The sequence below is a fragment of the Heliangelus exortis genome, chromosome 8 (assembly GCF_036169615.1).
Source record: "Heliangelus exortis chromosome 8, bHelExo1.hap1, whole genome shotgun sequence".
Lineage (NCBI taxonomy): Eukaryota > Metazoa > Chordata > Aves > Apodiformes > Trochilidae > Heliangelus > Heliangelus exortis.
In genome coordinates, this window is record NC_092429.1 from 30,579,269 (window position 1) to 30,594,369 (window position 15,101).

The 15,101-nt window shown below is 49.2% G+C and overlaps 2 protein-coding genes across 30 annotated transcripts in view; one reads left to right on the forward strand and one right to left on the reverse strand.

Annotated features, from left to right (window-relative positions):
• PRRC2C (proline rich coiled-coil 2C) overlaps positions 1 to 10,093 on the forward strand; it is a 60,851-nt gene extending 50,758 nt beyond the window's left edge. For 13 of the 26 annotated variants that reach the window (XM_071751473.1, XM_071751477.1, XM_071751482.1 and 10 more), the window contains 6 exons: positions 1,698 to 1,932; positions 2,377 to 2,499; positions 3,782 to 4,000; positions 5,250 to 5,353; positions 6,788 to 6,914; positions 8,244 to 10,093. In XM_071751473.1, the coding sequence (XP_071607574.1) occupies positions 1,698 to 1,932; positions 2,377 to 2,499; positions 3,782 to 4,000; positions 5,250 to 5,353; positions 6,788 to 6,914; positions 8,244 to 8,519 (1,084 nt within the window). In that variant the 3' untranslated portion in view covers positions 8,520 to 10,093. The remainder of the gene's footprint in view (positions 1 to 1,697; positions 1,933 to 2,376; positions 2,500 to 3,781; positions 4,001 to 5,249; positions 5,354 to 6,787; positions 6,915 to 8,243) is intronic. The other 13 variants (XM_071751478.1, XM_071751480.1, XM_071751486.1 and 10 more) reach the window with 1 other exon arrangement.
• Positions 9,971 to 15,002, reverse strand: MYOC (myocilin). Of its 4 annotated transcripts, none has more exons than XM_071751502.1 (3): positions 14,229 to 15,002; positions 13,644 to 13,763; positions 9,971 to 13,543 (listed from the first exon to the last, which is right to left on the reverse strand). In XM_071751502.1, exons 1-3 carry the CDS (start codon positions 14,710 to 14,712, stop codon positions 12,759 to 12,761), a joined length of 1,389 nt encoding a protein of 462 aa, XP_071607603.1. In that variant the 5' UTR covers positions 14,713 to 15,002; the 3' UTR covers positions 9,971 to 12,758. The 4 variants fall into 4 exon arrangements, with proteins under 4 accessions (XP_071607603.1, XP_071607602.1, XP_071607606.1 ...); XM_071751501.1 differs by having other exon boundaries at positions 9,971 to 13,546; XM_071751505.1 differs by lacking the exon at positions 13,644 to 13,763.
• Positions 15,003 to 15,101: the final 99 nt, after the last annotated feature.

Here is a 15,101-nt window from a genome sequence, read left to right on the forward strand (position 1 = left end):
GGGTTTTTTTGAGTGGCAGAATATATAGAGCTTGCTTCCCCCTAGTGGTGTTCTGTGCTCTCCAGCTGCTGCATCTGCCTGCCTCCCCCAGGATATCTTTGTCTGTCTGTCTGTCTGTCTGTCTGTCTGAGAACTCTTGTGTGCAGGTTCCTGGTCAGTCTGCATGTGCAGATGTAGTTGTGAAAATGTGGGTTCAAAAATGATGCATCATACTTGTGTCTTTAGGAAACCAGGCTGAAAAGCTGAAAGCATCAGAAAAGGAGGAGTGTGTGTGTCCCTTTTTAATTCAGTAATTGGTATTTTCTCATCAAAGCACCACTGGAGTCTGGATGCTTCAGAATCCTAGTTTGAGCATCTGTGGATGGTAGAAACTTAATTCAGATGTGCAGGGGGTAGCAGGGGATGTTGCAGAATGTGTTTTCTGTTTGCTCCAGGAGATTATAGGAAGACCAATAGTAACAAATGGCACTGATAGCCCCATTCCTGCTGTAAGGCTTTCCAGAGATTCCTTGCAGTTCCTACCAACACTGATTGACAGTGGTGTCATTCTGACAGATTTTGTTAGTTTCATTCTGAGAAAGTTTCACTGGAAATTTAATGAGAGGGTTTTGCATGTGCTGTAGAAAAACCTGCTGGGTGCAGTGGAGAAGTCTGAAGCCACAGGTTTGATTGACTACAAGTGTATCCTGACCTTGTGCCTGTCTGACTGTTGAGCCAAAATCTGATTGTACTGCCCCAGCTGACTGAAGTTGCTGCAAACAGTTGGCAAGCTACAGAAACACAATCACCCTGGCACCTGCTCCAGATTAAATAAATGCTTCTGGCTGATTACACAACCCCAGTACTAATGGAGTTGGGGGGTCTGCACTTTGTAAGACCATGGATGCTTTTGCCACATCTTAAAGGTGCAAGATTGGAGATGTGCAGCTTAATGGTTTTAAAAACAACACCAACAGAATAATAAAAAAAAAAAGCTCATGGAAATATTTTTGGCTGCTTTGAAGATAGTATGTTCTGGAAAGATTTCTCCAGTGCTCATAATTCAGCTGTAAGAATGTTAGGTACAGGACAAGTGTATCTGTTGTGGTGCTTTGCTGTACTGATTTTGGTCTTTGTTTTTTAAACAAACTGCAACTTCCCCCTGCTGGTGACAAGGCCATGTAATCCCTAATTAAAATTAAAGGCTTTAGTGTTTGGCTGTGTCACTGGTTTGAAGCCAAAGCATTCATTTGGAAACTGCAGCTGTCAGCATCCTGTGTTTTAACCTGTAAGTATTAAAACTTGGACTGAGGAGATGTGTGAAGCCAATGGGACAAAGCAGTTTCCTTTATGACTAAGTGGAGCTGTTCACATGTGGTGCTGCTCCACCATCCTGCCCTGTGGCACAGGAGCTAAGAACTGGGAGCTTCTGGATGTTCCAGTTAAGTTACACAGAAGCTATTTTAGCATGCACATATAAATAGCTAAATGTAGTTCAAAATTTAAATTAAAAACCAACTTATTTTTTCCTTTGGCCTTTAGTAGCATCTGCTGCTTGGTTGTGTGAAGACTAAACAGAAAAAGCTGCCTTTCTCAAGTGAAAATCCTTTCAGTAGAGCTAAATCCATTTAAATAATATAACTTGTGTTCTTAGTTTTGGGTGGCACGTTGTTGAGCTCTGACTGCATTTTTCTGTATAATGCTTGAATCTCTTGCAGATCCCAGCAAGCTTTTATGCAGAGTGGTTTGTCCCAGCCATCACCAGTAGTTCTGTCTGGTACAGCCCTACACAACTTCCCTGCAGTGCAGCACCAGGAGCTTGCCAAGGCACAGTCAAGCCTGGCATTCCAGCAGACTTCCAACACACAGCCTATTCCCATCTTATATGAACATCAGCTTGGCCAAGCTTCAGGGCTGGGAGGCTCTCAGCTTATTGACACACACATTCTGCAGGTAAGAAATGTTCCAAAAAACACAACTTCTGCACTGGTTTGATACAGATAATGCAATAATGACTCAAGGATTGCTCAGCTTGGGATAAGCCCACCCTTTGATAATTGCATGATAAGCAAGGCATCTTAATGACTCTTGGAAGGGAATTTTCTTAATTTCATGAAGCTGCATTACCATGATCTGAACTGAGGACTGTTCCCCAAGCTCCAGGGCTCCTTCTATCAGTAATTGCAGCTTCAGAGTTAATTTCTGTTACTGTTGGTGATAACTTGGTTCTAGCACTTGATAAGGAGAGCTTTATCACAACTGGAAGGCTTTAGCTTGTCAGTTTTCTGTGCTGTGGTTTCTACTGGACTGGTTAAATCCAGAAGAATGTGTCCTGCTGTCTCAGAACTGCTCTCCTAAGGATTTTTGATGTCTTGGTGTCTCTCTCTCTCTTTGTAGGCCAGAGCTACACTCACTCAGGCTTCAAATCTGTACTCTGGGCAAGTTCAGCAGCCTGGCCAGAGCAATTTCTACAACACTGCACAGTCTCCCAGTGCTCTCCAGCAGGTAAACTATGGCATGGTAAATTTCCTAAATTGTATTCTTCTTAAAAGCATGTTGTTGTTGTTGTTGTTGTTGTTGTTGTTGTTGTTGTTGATGGCTTTCGTGGGAAGAGAGGGTGGAGGTGTTGGGACTGAGACAATCTTTAGTTCTAAACTACAAGAAGTGAAAACTGATAGCACAGGAGAGCTGTTGCACTGAAGAATTGAGTTACTAATAAGTTACAAAGCTCATGTTGATTATTTGTGTCCAGCATCCTTCTCTTAAATGGTTCATTTTCCAGTGCCAGGCAAAGATTTATTTGGCAGTGTTGGTGACAGGTGGAGCCATGTGCTGCCTTTGTGAGGGCAGGTCTGGGTTAGTGATGGTGGAGGGAAAGAGAGAAAGGTCCAGGTGCTTAGTGCAGCCTGTGAACACCAAATCTCACTGAGAGGAGACCTCAGAGCTGCTCTGTGTGTCAGCAGTACCAAATGTGTAGAAAATAAATGGGAAGTTGGCAGGGAGGTGATCACACAGGCAAACAGGACAGCCAGTAACCGGTAAGCTACAGCAGGAACTTTGTGAAATAACTCCAGTTATCTTAAGTTTTTTGAGTTCTTTTGTAAAAGAACTCTTAACTTGCTGTCTGCAAGCATTCTCTCCTGTATACAGGATGTTGTTTAATGGTTTCTATCTGCTGGATCCTTTTTTTTTTTTTTTAAGTAGCTGTAAAAAAAAATTGGATGTCATCTGTTGGAAACATAACGTTAAGATTTAAGGACCTTTTAGAAAGGTCAGGGTTTTCAGTGTGTTAAAGCTTGGCTGTCTCTGTACCTCTAACCTGTTATCCTTCAGATTACAGGACTGGTTTGTTGATTTTTCTTTTTAAGCTTGAGCTACTGGCTCTTGGGACTCCTGTAAATTAAAATCTATTTTTCATCACAAACAGTGTCCACATGATGACTAAAATTATTTGAAATAAATAGCCCCAGCCACCCCTCAAACTGTCTATTTTGTTCTCCCTGTATTTTCTGAGTTGTATGAAATTTACTGCTTTATACATCAAAATCATGTTGAATTATGTTGCCATTTTGTTCCTGAGAAGCTGATACCCAAATGCCATTAGAACTGATTAGAAACACAGGCTAAACAATGCCATTTAACTCCAACTATTTCATTTATTTGCTTGCAGCTTTCTGGTTAAATACATGAACTTATTAAGCCATTTGCCTTGAGTATAGCTGAAATCACAGAGCTTGTGAAGAAAGTTTAAAAATGTCCCTTGTGTATATGTTACTGGTGATTTTTTGTACTTCTTTTCCAGGTGACAGTACCTTTGCCAGGATCACAGATTTCTTTGCCCAACTTTGGATCCACAGCACAGCCCCTGATTGCCCTGCCCCAGTCTTTGCAGCCACCACTACAACACACACCACCACAAGCACAGGCTCAGAGTCTCAGCAGACCTGCCCAAGTCACCCAGCCTTTCAGAGGATTAATCCCAGCAGGAACTCAGCACAGCATGATTGCTGCCACTGGAAAGGTATCCACACTGGGAGACTTACTGGATAAATATTTATGCAAAGCTGTGTTGTCTCTTGAATCTTAACAACCTGCTTGACTTCAAAAAGTAGGGAGGGGAAGGTAAAAAAGCCAGACAGGGTTTAGTTCCTTAGTGCCGGGGTCTGTGCACCCTCAGGTGGGCAGTGGGTGATGCCACTGGGCACAAACACAGCTGAGATTTCTGTCAAATACAGCAAAATGTAGCAGATAAAGAGCAGGAGGTGTAATTCTGGAGCTGCACCTCAAATCTATACAACTTTTAGTGTGCTTTTGAGTATAAAATGACCCTGCTGGCCCAATAGAGCATAGCTGGGATAAGAAAAATCTCTCTCAGGTGTTACTTGCATGTCTAGGACAGCAGTGGCAACCAGAATTTCAGATCACTGAGGTGAGGTGTCACCCATGGGAAGTGTATGGTGACTTCTGCACCATGCAGTTTTCTAGCTTCCTAGGATCTAGCCAAGCCTTTTCACCTTTGGGATTTTTATGAGCCCATTTTCCAAGGAGCAGCATGTTTCCTGCTACAGCTGGCACTGGAAAATGATCCCTCCTGTCAACAAGAAACGAGAGAACCATGATGGTGGCCTTAGGTGACTTAACTGCCCCATTTTTAAGAGTTCCATCACGGTTTCTGCTGGGGAAAATCAACTTGAAACAGCAGCTCACTTGCAGCTGTTGCCATTATGCTGCTTCATGTCTGTGTTGTTCCAGAGCCTCATTTTATTCTGTTGAGTGCATTTCCAAAATAAGATGCAAGATTCATTGCTCCATTTAGTCTGCAGATTTTCTGAGTGAATGACAACTCCAGTTTTACTGTGTTCTGTTTTGTTGGTTTGGTTTTTTTTTTAATAGAACTGGGTTATCTTGGGCCACTTCTCGTTTCTGTCTTTTTCAGGATTATATCTATAAATATTTTCATGTGGTACCTGAGAAGGGGAAGGAAAATTTTTCAGGAAACTTTTTAGGGTCACATAGGTGAAATATATCATAAAACCCATTTGATTGCCCAGAAAGTTGGAAGTCCAGTACCAGTGCTGATAGTGTCAAGTAATGCAGAAAGGTTGTACTCAGAGGTGTTGTCCTGTATCAGAGAAGCTGTTTTGCTGGCTTCCACCTCCATTTCAGTGACCTATTTTCATTGAGAAAAATGTGAGGGAAGCTGACAGTTACCTGGTAAATGTCATTTTTGTTTCAGTGAGATCTAGCATGTCAATTCTTGTGCTTTTCAGATATCAGAAATGGACCTGAAGGCCTTTGGAGGTGGCATTGATGTTAAACCTGGAACACCACCAGTTACTGGCAGAAGTACTACCCCAACCTCCAGTCCCTTCAGGTAAAATATCTCTTAAAACTCAGAAATTCCTTGAAATCAGGGCTAGAAAATATACCCAGGCACACATGAGCAGCCAGTTCTGAAAGGTCTCAGGTGAGAGCCTAATGTTAAGGACAGTGCTTAATCTTAGCTTAGAACCAGCATTCCATTAGGTCATCAGTTGGCCAGAAGTGCATAGCTCTGAAATAAAGCCTTAAAAATGGTTTTATTTTATTAAATGGAACTAACCAAGTCATGTAAAACAACCTGGGGTTGTACCAGGAAAGCAGAGGAGTGGCAGGGAAGATGGACTTAGGGATAAAACTCAGAGTTTATCTTAATTACACAGCTCCAAGTAAAAACCTTTAAAGGTTTACACTGCAGCTGTGGCACCACGTCTGCTAGAGAAATGGGAATCATTGCAAGATTATAAGATGCTCACAAGTGAAATAAATAATCTGCTTGCAAGTTTGCTTGGTCAGTTTAGAGAAAGAATCTTGCCCATGTGCAGATAGATGTGCTGCATGGTGGACTTGGGGGCTGCTTCTGGGGGAAGTTCGGTCGTGGGCTGAAGGAACTTGAAAATGGAGCTTTGCTAAAGGTAACTTTGCTCTTGAAAGCTCTGCCCAGTGCACAGGAGCTGCATTTGGTGGCTTTCACTGTAGCAGAGTGACAGTGTTCAGGCTTTTCTGGTGAAGTAGAAATGAGAGCTTGACATCAGTGCTGAAGTTGTGCCACCAAGTGTGTCACCTACACACTCCCCATAAGAGCTCTCTGCAAATCCAGGCTCCAAGCACTTGAAAGCTGCTCAGCCTCTTCCCTTTTCTGAGGGCTGTTGGGTGCTCTTCCCCCAGGTATTCTTTCAGACTTCATTTAAATCATGGTGATTCATCACCTCTTAAAAGTTTTACTGGAGGGTCGTGTTCTTAGCCAAATAAAAGAGGATTTTCTGAGAATCCCTGAAATCTTTTCAAGTGCATTTTGAAACATCTGACACCAGGTGGGAGTGGAAGCAGCTGCACATGGCAGCTCCTGCTGCCTCTGCTTGATGCCTGTTGTGACAGGCTCTGAACCTGACTCCAAGAAGCAAACAGTGTAAAGGGGTAGGATTGAACCTCAACTAGCAGGGATGAGAAAGGGAAGACACTTTGAACATCAGGATTTGTGTTAGGAATACTTTAGGGAAAGATCTCTTTCATACAGATTTTACCCTTAAATCTTCATACCCTCATCATTTATGATTTTTTTTGTGTTCTTAATTATGATTTCTCTTTGTGTTCTTAAGTTCAGAGTTTGGTTGCATCTGAAGCTCATGGTATATACAGAAGAATCTGATAACAGCTCTCTTAAGAGATTAATTCCCCCTCCTTCAGTGCTGAATTTCTAGTTGTAACCAAAGCCAGGAACATCCTCTGGGTGAGAGCAGTGTGATTCTAACTGGTGTTCTTCCTTTAGGGCCAGTTCTACCAGCCCTAACAATCAGTCCAATAAAATGAACAGCATTGTCTACCAGAAGCAGTTTCAGTCAGCAGCTGCCACTGTGAGGATGACCCAGCCCTTCCCTGCACAGTTTGCACCCCAGGTAGGTAACTGGTGCCTTCCTGCAAATGGATCTGTTCCTCTCCATGTCCTGGGATGATTCTTTCACTCAGCTGTGTGCCCTCAGGCTTTGTCCTGGGGAGATGCAAAAGGGAATCCCTCAAATGAAATGGTGTCAGAAAAATTATTTCAAGGTCAAAGTAAAAACAAAAAACCAAACAAACAGACAAAACAACCAAACAAAAAACCCAACCCTCTCTGACCTTGCTACCTGGTGGTGTTTATTTTGTGGTGTGTTAAATTTGGAGTTCCATGCACACTGAGCAATTTCATACAAGTTGTGAGTGATGTAGAGCAGCCTCGTTCTGCTGGCTTCCCCTGCAGAACCAGATGGGTTGGTTGGGGAAGGGGCAAAACCTTTGTGTGTTAGAAGGGTCCCAGTGCATATTTTAAATGCTTTAAAGTCAGAGCAGATTTGCAGCTGTTTGCCTGAGCTGCAGCTCTTGAGGCATTGCTGGAGCAGTTCAGGTGGGGAGGATCTCTGGAGCTCATGGAATCCACACAGAGCAGGGCTGATGGAAAAGGTTGGATTTGCTTTTGGTGTTCAGGAAGCACAGCTTGCTGCCTGGGTGCTGAATCTCTTACAGGTGACTGTAGCCAGCCTGCTAGGGAAATGCAGGCTCTGAAATACAGGAGATTTCTGCCTTGCAGCATTTGGGGCAGAACTTATTGATTTTTGCATTGCTACTGGCAGGAACTCCCTGTCCTTTTGAGGGCTCCTTTCACTAGTGATTCCTCCACTGCCTTGCACAGGTTTTCTCTTGTTGCATGCAAGTTTTAGGCTGTTGGTTACATGTTCTGCTTTCAGGCACAGCAGCACTAGAGGGATGATTTATTTTTTTTCCTGGTTCAAATGTGTCCTCTCAGTTTAAAAGCCAACTTTCTTGGCATCACATAGCAGAGCAATGACTTTTCCTCTTGAAGATGATGCCAACATGCAGCCTCGTTGGCAGTTTTCTGATTCCAAAATACCTCTTTTTGTTGTTTGTTCTGGGGAGGGCAGTGCTGATACTTTGTTAGCTTGGCAATTACAGCAGCATAGAAGGGTCTTTGTAAATGGGTGGTTGGGGTGTTGTCCTTGATCCTCTTCTCTGGGATGAGGATTAGGAAGAGCCTTGGCATGGTGTTTACCTGCTCCTGAGGATCCAAGTGCCCAGATGTGGTGACATCTGGGGAGCAATTGTGGAGACTTTGCCTTTATAGGGAATGGGCCACTACGGTCAGTCCTTCTTTTATTTAGGAAATACTCATGTGAAGTTGCTCTTATTCCTGTGCCCTCTCTTCAGTAAATATATTTTCTCCCTTTCTTAAGGCCAAGCAGAGAGCAGAGGTACTTCAGTCCACCCAGAGATTCTTTTCTGAGCAGCAGCAGCAACAGCAGCAGCAGCAGAGCAAACCCATAGGAGGCAAAGCACAGAAAGTGGAGGAGAATGGGAGCAAACCTGCTGAGGCCATAGCTGACTCTTCAGGAGTCTGCCAGGACAAAACAGAGGAAAAACCTACCCCTGCACCTGCTGCAGCACCAAAACCTGTTAGAACTGGACCAATCAAACCTCAGGCAATCAAAACTGAAGAAACAAAATCTTAGAGGCTGTGTTTCTGTGGAGGTGGGGGAAGAGAGAGGGGGCAGGTGAGATTTCCAGCAGCATGAATTTGTAGCCCAAAGGCCAGGGCAAGTCTTCTCCCCCTGCAGGGCTCTGAACAGGACATGGAAGCTGTCAGCAGTTAGGAATGCAAACTGCTGTGTATCCAGCTGAGCTTCTGGGCTCTTTGGGCTTGTGTCTTCTCTAACAGCATGAGTGCTGCTTGTGGTGTGTGCACGTGCTTTGGCTCACACACCTCTGTGCTCCCCACAGTGAAAAAAAAAATAAATAGAGAAATGGCAACAGTGGGGCAGAAGGTGGTCGGGGAAGCATGTTCCTAGGCTGACACAAGGAATACTCCTTGTTCCCTTCAGGCTCTGATCTTCAGCTGCTATTTATCTTTTTGTAAACCCACGAGAACATGCAGATCTGAAGATGGTGCTGGGCCAAGTAACACGTGTTTAAATTTTTTTTTTAGTGAGTTAAGAAGCTTCTATCTTGTAACAAAGAGAGGGATTCTTGTGGCTGGCAGAATTCCCTTTGCCAGGGTGAGTTCCCCATGGCAGTGCTTTGCTGGCTGCTGCTTCTTGGATGACAATATACTGTATTTATAGAGTCACCACATGGAAATGCTACTTGGCCACTTGTGTTCTCTACACCCACACCCCTGGGTTGTTCACCCCCGGAGCCTGCAGGTTCATTGTTGTCAGGTTGTTCCCTTCACCCCTCTCCAGCTGTCTCTGTACCATACAAGTGATCTTGAAACGGTTTCCAGCTTAATGTCTGTATCCAGCAACGAGCACTTAGAGCTTGTGCCACAAGAATAAAGGAAAGCTGATCAGAGTAATGAGAGTTTGATCTAAAAAGGTGCATTCTTTATATCAGAGCTGCATCGCACCACCTCCTCGCCCACAGTGTGCTGGAAAGTAGAATCAAGTCAAATAAATGCCTTTTTAATTGTATCCTCTAGTATTCTAGCTGTAGGACAGTACTGTATGATACTTCTGTGAATGTAAGATATCCCGTACCTGCTTATGATATGTAGTAGTGACTGTGCTATACTGGAGCTGTTTTTAATAATGTTATTCTAGAGGTTTTTTTTTTTTTCCAGACAATGATTGAAAAAGCTAATAAAAAGCACCAGGTACCACATCAGTAGCAGAATTTGCTGTTTTTTTCTGGGATTTTTTTTTTCCTTTTTTTTTTTTTTCCTTTTTTTTTTGGAAGGAAGAGTGAGTTGAAAGTCTAATGTGTATAATTTTGTTCAATGACTGCAGAAGCTGGAAAGGCTATTGCTGCTATTGATGCCTAGTGAATCGCTCTTGGTTATCTTTTTATATAAATATATATATAATTTGAATTTTTGGAAACTTTAGCTGTGATGTCAACTTTGGAAAAAAGTATCCCACTTGTAGTGTGAGTTGGCATTGTACAGAAATTAACAGCCATATTGGTCTAGAAATGTTAAACTTAATTTTTTTTTTTCCATTTGTACAGGGGTAACGCACTGTATTAAATATGTACGGTCTTATTTACATGGGTTTGATTACAGAAACTAATAAAGTATTCTCTAAATAAAGTATCTGGGTAATCTCATGATTAGCAGAGAGCTGCAGGGTGCAAGGGGAGCACCTGAACATCGTGTGCCCAGGGAAAAGTTTGCAGTACCCCCAGACTGCTAAAGAAAAATGGGTTGAAATACTTCATTTCTCTTTACCCCAGCACTTTTGATTCTGAATTTGTTACAAACAGCAAACACCTCAGGTTGGGTCTCTGGGAAAGAATTCCTGTCTGGAGAAGGGGCTGGCATGCGTTGGATGCCCAGGGAAAGGCAAGAAAGGGGAAGCAGGATGAAGGTAAGGAACTGGGCAAAGGTGGAAAATTGATGTTTAATTGTGCTCTAAGTCACCCAGCTGGGGTGGTGGCTCCCTGTCTGAGGCTGCCATCTGCCTGTTCCCTGTTGGAAAAGCCCTTTAGAAATGGGGAACTGCTCACTGGATTACTCTGCTTGGAAGGAAATGCTGCTGGAAGGGTTAATCCTTAATTCTCCACTAAAGCCACTAGAAAAATCAGACGAGTTTCCCACTGTGAGTTCCATGACAGAATGCACAAATCTCTGACTACTTCTTGCACTGAGCAAAAGGAGGATCATGTTTCTGCGGAAACTTCATCAGGAGAAAATACTTGGGCATTGAGTGCATCTGAGTGATCAGGTTTTGCTGTGTCTCTCCCCTCAGGAGCCTCCAGCTGCCTTTGGGGCCAGGTTGAGCTTCCAGTCCCTGACCCTGCTTCACTGAGTATTTTTATGCTTTTTAACCAAATAACTCCCTCCTGGCCATTTATGCTGGGATGGATCTTGCCTTTTTAATTTGAGTGGAACTTGGAATCTCTCTTCTAGGGCTCTGGTTATCACAAATAGTTGTGCCAGACCTCCCCTAACATAGAGAAATGTTGTGTTTGGGGAATTCACAGCTTGCTTTTCCTCAATTTGGTCTGTGGGAAGGCAGGGACTTTTCCCAAGGGCATGAGCAGCAGAGGGTTAAATGTGACTGGGGACAGATCCAGTTTTCCCTCTGGCTCAGGCTGGCTCCTTGCTGGGATGCAGGGGGGGAGGGACTCTCAGGTCTTGTTTTTCCAAAACCTGTTAAGTCAAGCTGAGTGTTTGGCACTGCTCAGCTCCAGCCCAGCCTTCTGGAAATCCTGTGTACACTGCTTTGTTTTCCTTTGTTTTCCCTGTCAGGTCTGTGCTGGTCTTTCCCAGCAGGAAAAGACCCTGACAATGGCAGAGAGTGGGGACCCAGGGATGGATTGGGATGGGGATTGGGATTGGGATGGGGATTGGGGTGGGGATGGGGCTGTCTCTCCTCGATGTCTCTGCTTACTGAGAAGCTTTTGGTGCTGCTGCTCCCTGGGGACCCCTGAACAAACCCTCCCATTCCAGCGGGGGTTTGCCCTGCACCCCCAGGGAGCTGTGGGGGGAAGGAGGGCTCCAGCCTCTCCTCGTGACCTGTTTTGAAACAGAAAAGCTGTTTTCCCACCCTAGGTGCCAGGTTTTCTGTGTGTGGGGTGAGCAGCTTTGACTTTTATTGCTCCTGGGGTCAGCCCTGCCAGCAGCTGCCTCCCAAATGTGGCATTTTCCTGCACAAAATTTACAGTACCCTCCCTCAGCACCTTCAGCCTGTTGGTGCATGGGGAGGGAAGGGGGGTACCAGAGGTTCACACCCCCTTTGGGATCCATCCCACCAAATCCCAGGAAAATCCAGGCTTGGAAAGAGGTGGTGCAAGGCAGCAGCAGTGCTGGGCAGCATTTATTTGGCCAGAACCCTGGGCACCCCCAGGGGGATGTGGCTGCTGTTGCCCTTTCTGTCCCTAACGCCAGGGAAGGAAGAAGAAAAAGCCTCCTGCAGACTTCCTACAATAAATAGTTAAGTGGGAAGTTTTGGCACGGAGGAGCAGAGCCTACCAAGCGAGGCCTTTGGTGCCACGTTGGTGGCTGAGCACAACCCAAAAAGCCCAAAGCGCTTGGCCAAGAGGGAACTGGGCACACCAGGGGGGCTCTGGATGCTCTGCCAGCCCTCACCACTGTGCTCCAGGCTTTTCTTCCTTGTGCAGCCACGTTCCCCAATGCCTTTGATCCTGCCTGGTGATTTCTGGAGACTGACTGAGCTCCAGGATGCCCCCAGGCACCAGCAGTGTGGGATGCAGTGGGGTTTGTGGACTCTTAGCAGGCCCTCCCCAAAGCTGCTGGCAGGGCAGCTCGTGCTCAGCCAGAACCTGGAGACACAAACTCCAGCCTCACGGAGGGGATTGCTGCTTGCAACTTGGGAAAATGTTTATTTTTGGATGGGACCCTCCAGGGCAGCCTCTCCCTATCTCTGCTGCCTGCCCTCTCTGCCCTTTGCCACACCTGAGCTCGCTCTGCTCTGGATTCAGGGTGCCTGGGGCATGCTGGAGCAGCTCAGGGCCCATTCCAAACCTGCCAGGCAGGGGCACTCCCCCTGCTCAGCCAGGCTCTAGGAAAGCATTTCAGTTCCCTCTGCTGCCCTCAGGCACAAGGAGATGTTGCTGGAGGTGGCAGTGAGGATGCTGGGGGACCCCTCAAGGCAGAGCAGGGCAGCACACGGCCCCCACCATCACCCGGTCTGCTGCTCCTGGCCGTGCTGGGGTGATCTGGGGAGCAAAGCGGGGTGCTGAGGCACGTGTGGGGATCAGGGGGGCTGAGACAGGAGGTGCCCAGGCCTGGCTCAGTCCCGGGAGAGGCGGATGGGGTAGGTGACCATGTTGGAGCTGTCCCAGGCGTAGAGCTGCTGCTCGGCGGGGTTGTAGTCCAGCATGCTGAGGTAGCGGAACCGATTCTCAAAGGGGACGCTGAGGGCCCTGCTGGTGCCCGTGGCCGTGTCGTAGGCGAAGTTGATGGTGGCGTTGGGGGAGGAGTAGCTGCTGACAGTGTAGAGGGTGCCACAGATGACGAAGGCGTTGGCCACCCCCCGTTTGCGGATGTTGGTCTCCCAGCTCTGCCGGATCTCCAGGGTCTCGGGGTCCAGCTTGGAGAGGACGATGGCCCCCCTGGCCTTCTCGGTGCTGTAGATCACCCAGAGCCCCGTCTCATCCACCGCCAGGTCGATGTCCGTGTAGCCCCCCCAGGAGTAGGGGTACTGCCCGTGGTAGCCAGCCCCGGGGATCTCCCTCTGGGCCGTGAGGGTCTCTCCCCGCAGGTCGTAGCGGGCCACGGTGCGGGAGCGGCGGGGCTGGAAGAAGAATCCCCCCCGGTAAACGACGGCCCCGGTGCTCTCCAGCGGCCGTGGGAGGATGTGAACCTTGGTGGGGTAGCCCTGGGCCAGCTGCTCGGGCGCCTGGTACTGGAGGAGCTGCCGAACCTCCGTGCCCACCGCGTCCACGCGCCAGGTGGTCTCCCGGGTGAAGGGGGGCAGGGGCTCGGGGTCCTTCATCCAAACCCCGTACTTGCCGGCGATGGACTCGGCGCGGCCGAAGACGACGGGGTCCCCCACCCACACCAGCTCCCCGCAGCCTGCTTGGGGACAGGAGGGGAGAGAAGGGCGTCAGTGCTGGGCAGGGCCTGGGGAAGCCCCTCGGGGGGGCAGAGCAGAGCTCGGGGTTGGCAGCGGTACCCGAGTTCTGGCTCCCCGGGCGGCCGAGCGCCGTCTCCTCCAGCAGCCGGGATGCGGGAATCTCCGTCCTCTCCGACTGCAGCTCCTGGTAGGTGAGGGGCTGGGGGTCCCAGTGAGGGGCTGCGGGCAGAGCCAGTCCCCCTCAGCACCGTGCCGGCCCTTGGAGGGCTCCAGGACAGAATGTTGACCCCCCAAAACCCCAACACCTTGGGTGCCCCATCCCCTGCAGCGGGGCACATCCGAGACCCCCTCCTGGGGACCCTGTTGCCCCCCGGGTGTGGGGTTTAATGCTCGTTAGGGGAAACCCCTAATCCCCCCGGATTAGCTTAGTCTCCTACATCCCCCCTCTGCTGTGGGGTGATGGGATGAGGAGAGCTCTGACTGCAAATCCTGAGTTAGGGATTTAGGATTAGGGATGGGGAGGGGGTTTGGTGCTGCAACCCCCTTGCAGGGCTGAGCCCCCCGGGGGATGCACACCCCAACAAAGTGCTCAAGAGCCGGGGGGTGTGGGGACAGGGAAGGGGCTTGAGCAGCGCTCCGGGGAGATGCCGTGGAGGGGACGCACGGGGGGGGTCCTAGCCTTACCTTCGCCGGGGGCGGGCAGAGGGTCGCGGCCGGGCCCCTCTCCGCCGGGAGGGCAGCGGGCAGCCCGCAGCCGGGCGATCTCCTGGGCGCTGCTCTCCAGCCGCCTCCCCAGCTCCTCATTCTCCCGCTCCAACCTCCCCTTCTCCTCCTCCAGTCGGGAATTGGCCCGCAGCAGCTCCCCGCAGCCGGGCTCCAGGCGAGGGGCCGGGGCTGCGTACTGGGGCTGCGGGATCCCCCTCCCCGCCTCGCCCCCCGCTCCCCGCTCCCGGCTCTCCAGCCGGCTCAGGCGGGCGGTCAGGGCTGCCAGCTCGGCCCGCAGCTCCGGGACGCCGCCGGCATCGGGGCAGCCGCTCTCGACGGGGCTGGGCACGGTGAAGGAGTAGGTGCAGCGGCCGGTGCTGTCATCGGCGTGGCGGAGAAAGGCCACCTCGCCCCGGCAGCTCAGCGCCAGAGCCCCCCAGAGCAGCAGCCAAGCCCCCACCATGGCTCCCACGCTCCGCCGGGCTCTGCCGCCCGCATTTATAGAGCGGGAGGGCGGCGGAGAGAGGAGTCGGGACGGCGAGGGAGGGGGGGGGTGGAGAGGTGGACGAGACGGAACCTTCCAGATGTCTGCGGTGACTTTCGCCCGGCGCTACCCCCCCTAACCCCCCCTCGTCCTCCCCGAGGCCCCGGGACAGGGTCGCAGCCAAGGGCTTTGCCGTCGGGGCTGTGTGCCAGGGGCGAAGCCGGAGTCCGGAGCGGCAGCACAGCCCCTGTGGGGGCGTGGGGACGGACGGACAGCAGGACACACACACACACGGACCCGGGACTGTCCCCAGGCGCTGTCCCCAAACGCCATCCCGGGGCCGCCCCCTCGGGGAAGGGCCCCGCCCC

Bases quoted from the DNA above. Each gene is read 5' to 3' on its own strand.
- MYOC (XM_071751501.1), bottom strand. From the start codon at position 14,712: ATGGTGGGGGCTTGGCTGCTGCTCTGGGGGGCTCTGGCGCTGAGCTGC. The intron at 13,764-14,228 runs GTAAGGCTAGGA...CTCTGCCCGCAG, and splicing joins TCTGCCCGCCCCCGGCGAAG to CCCCTCACTGGGACCCCCAG. The intron at 13,547-13,643 runs GTACCGCTGCCA...CCTGTCCCCAAG, and splicing joins CCCGGGGAGCCAGAACTCGG to CAGGCTGCGGGGAGCTGGTG.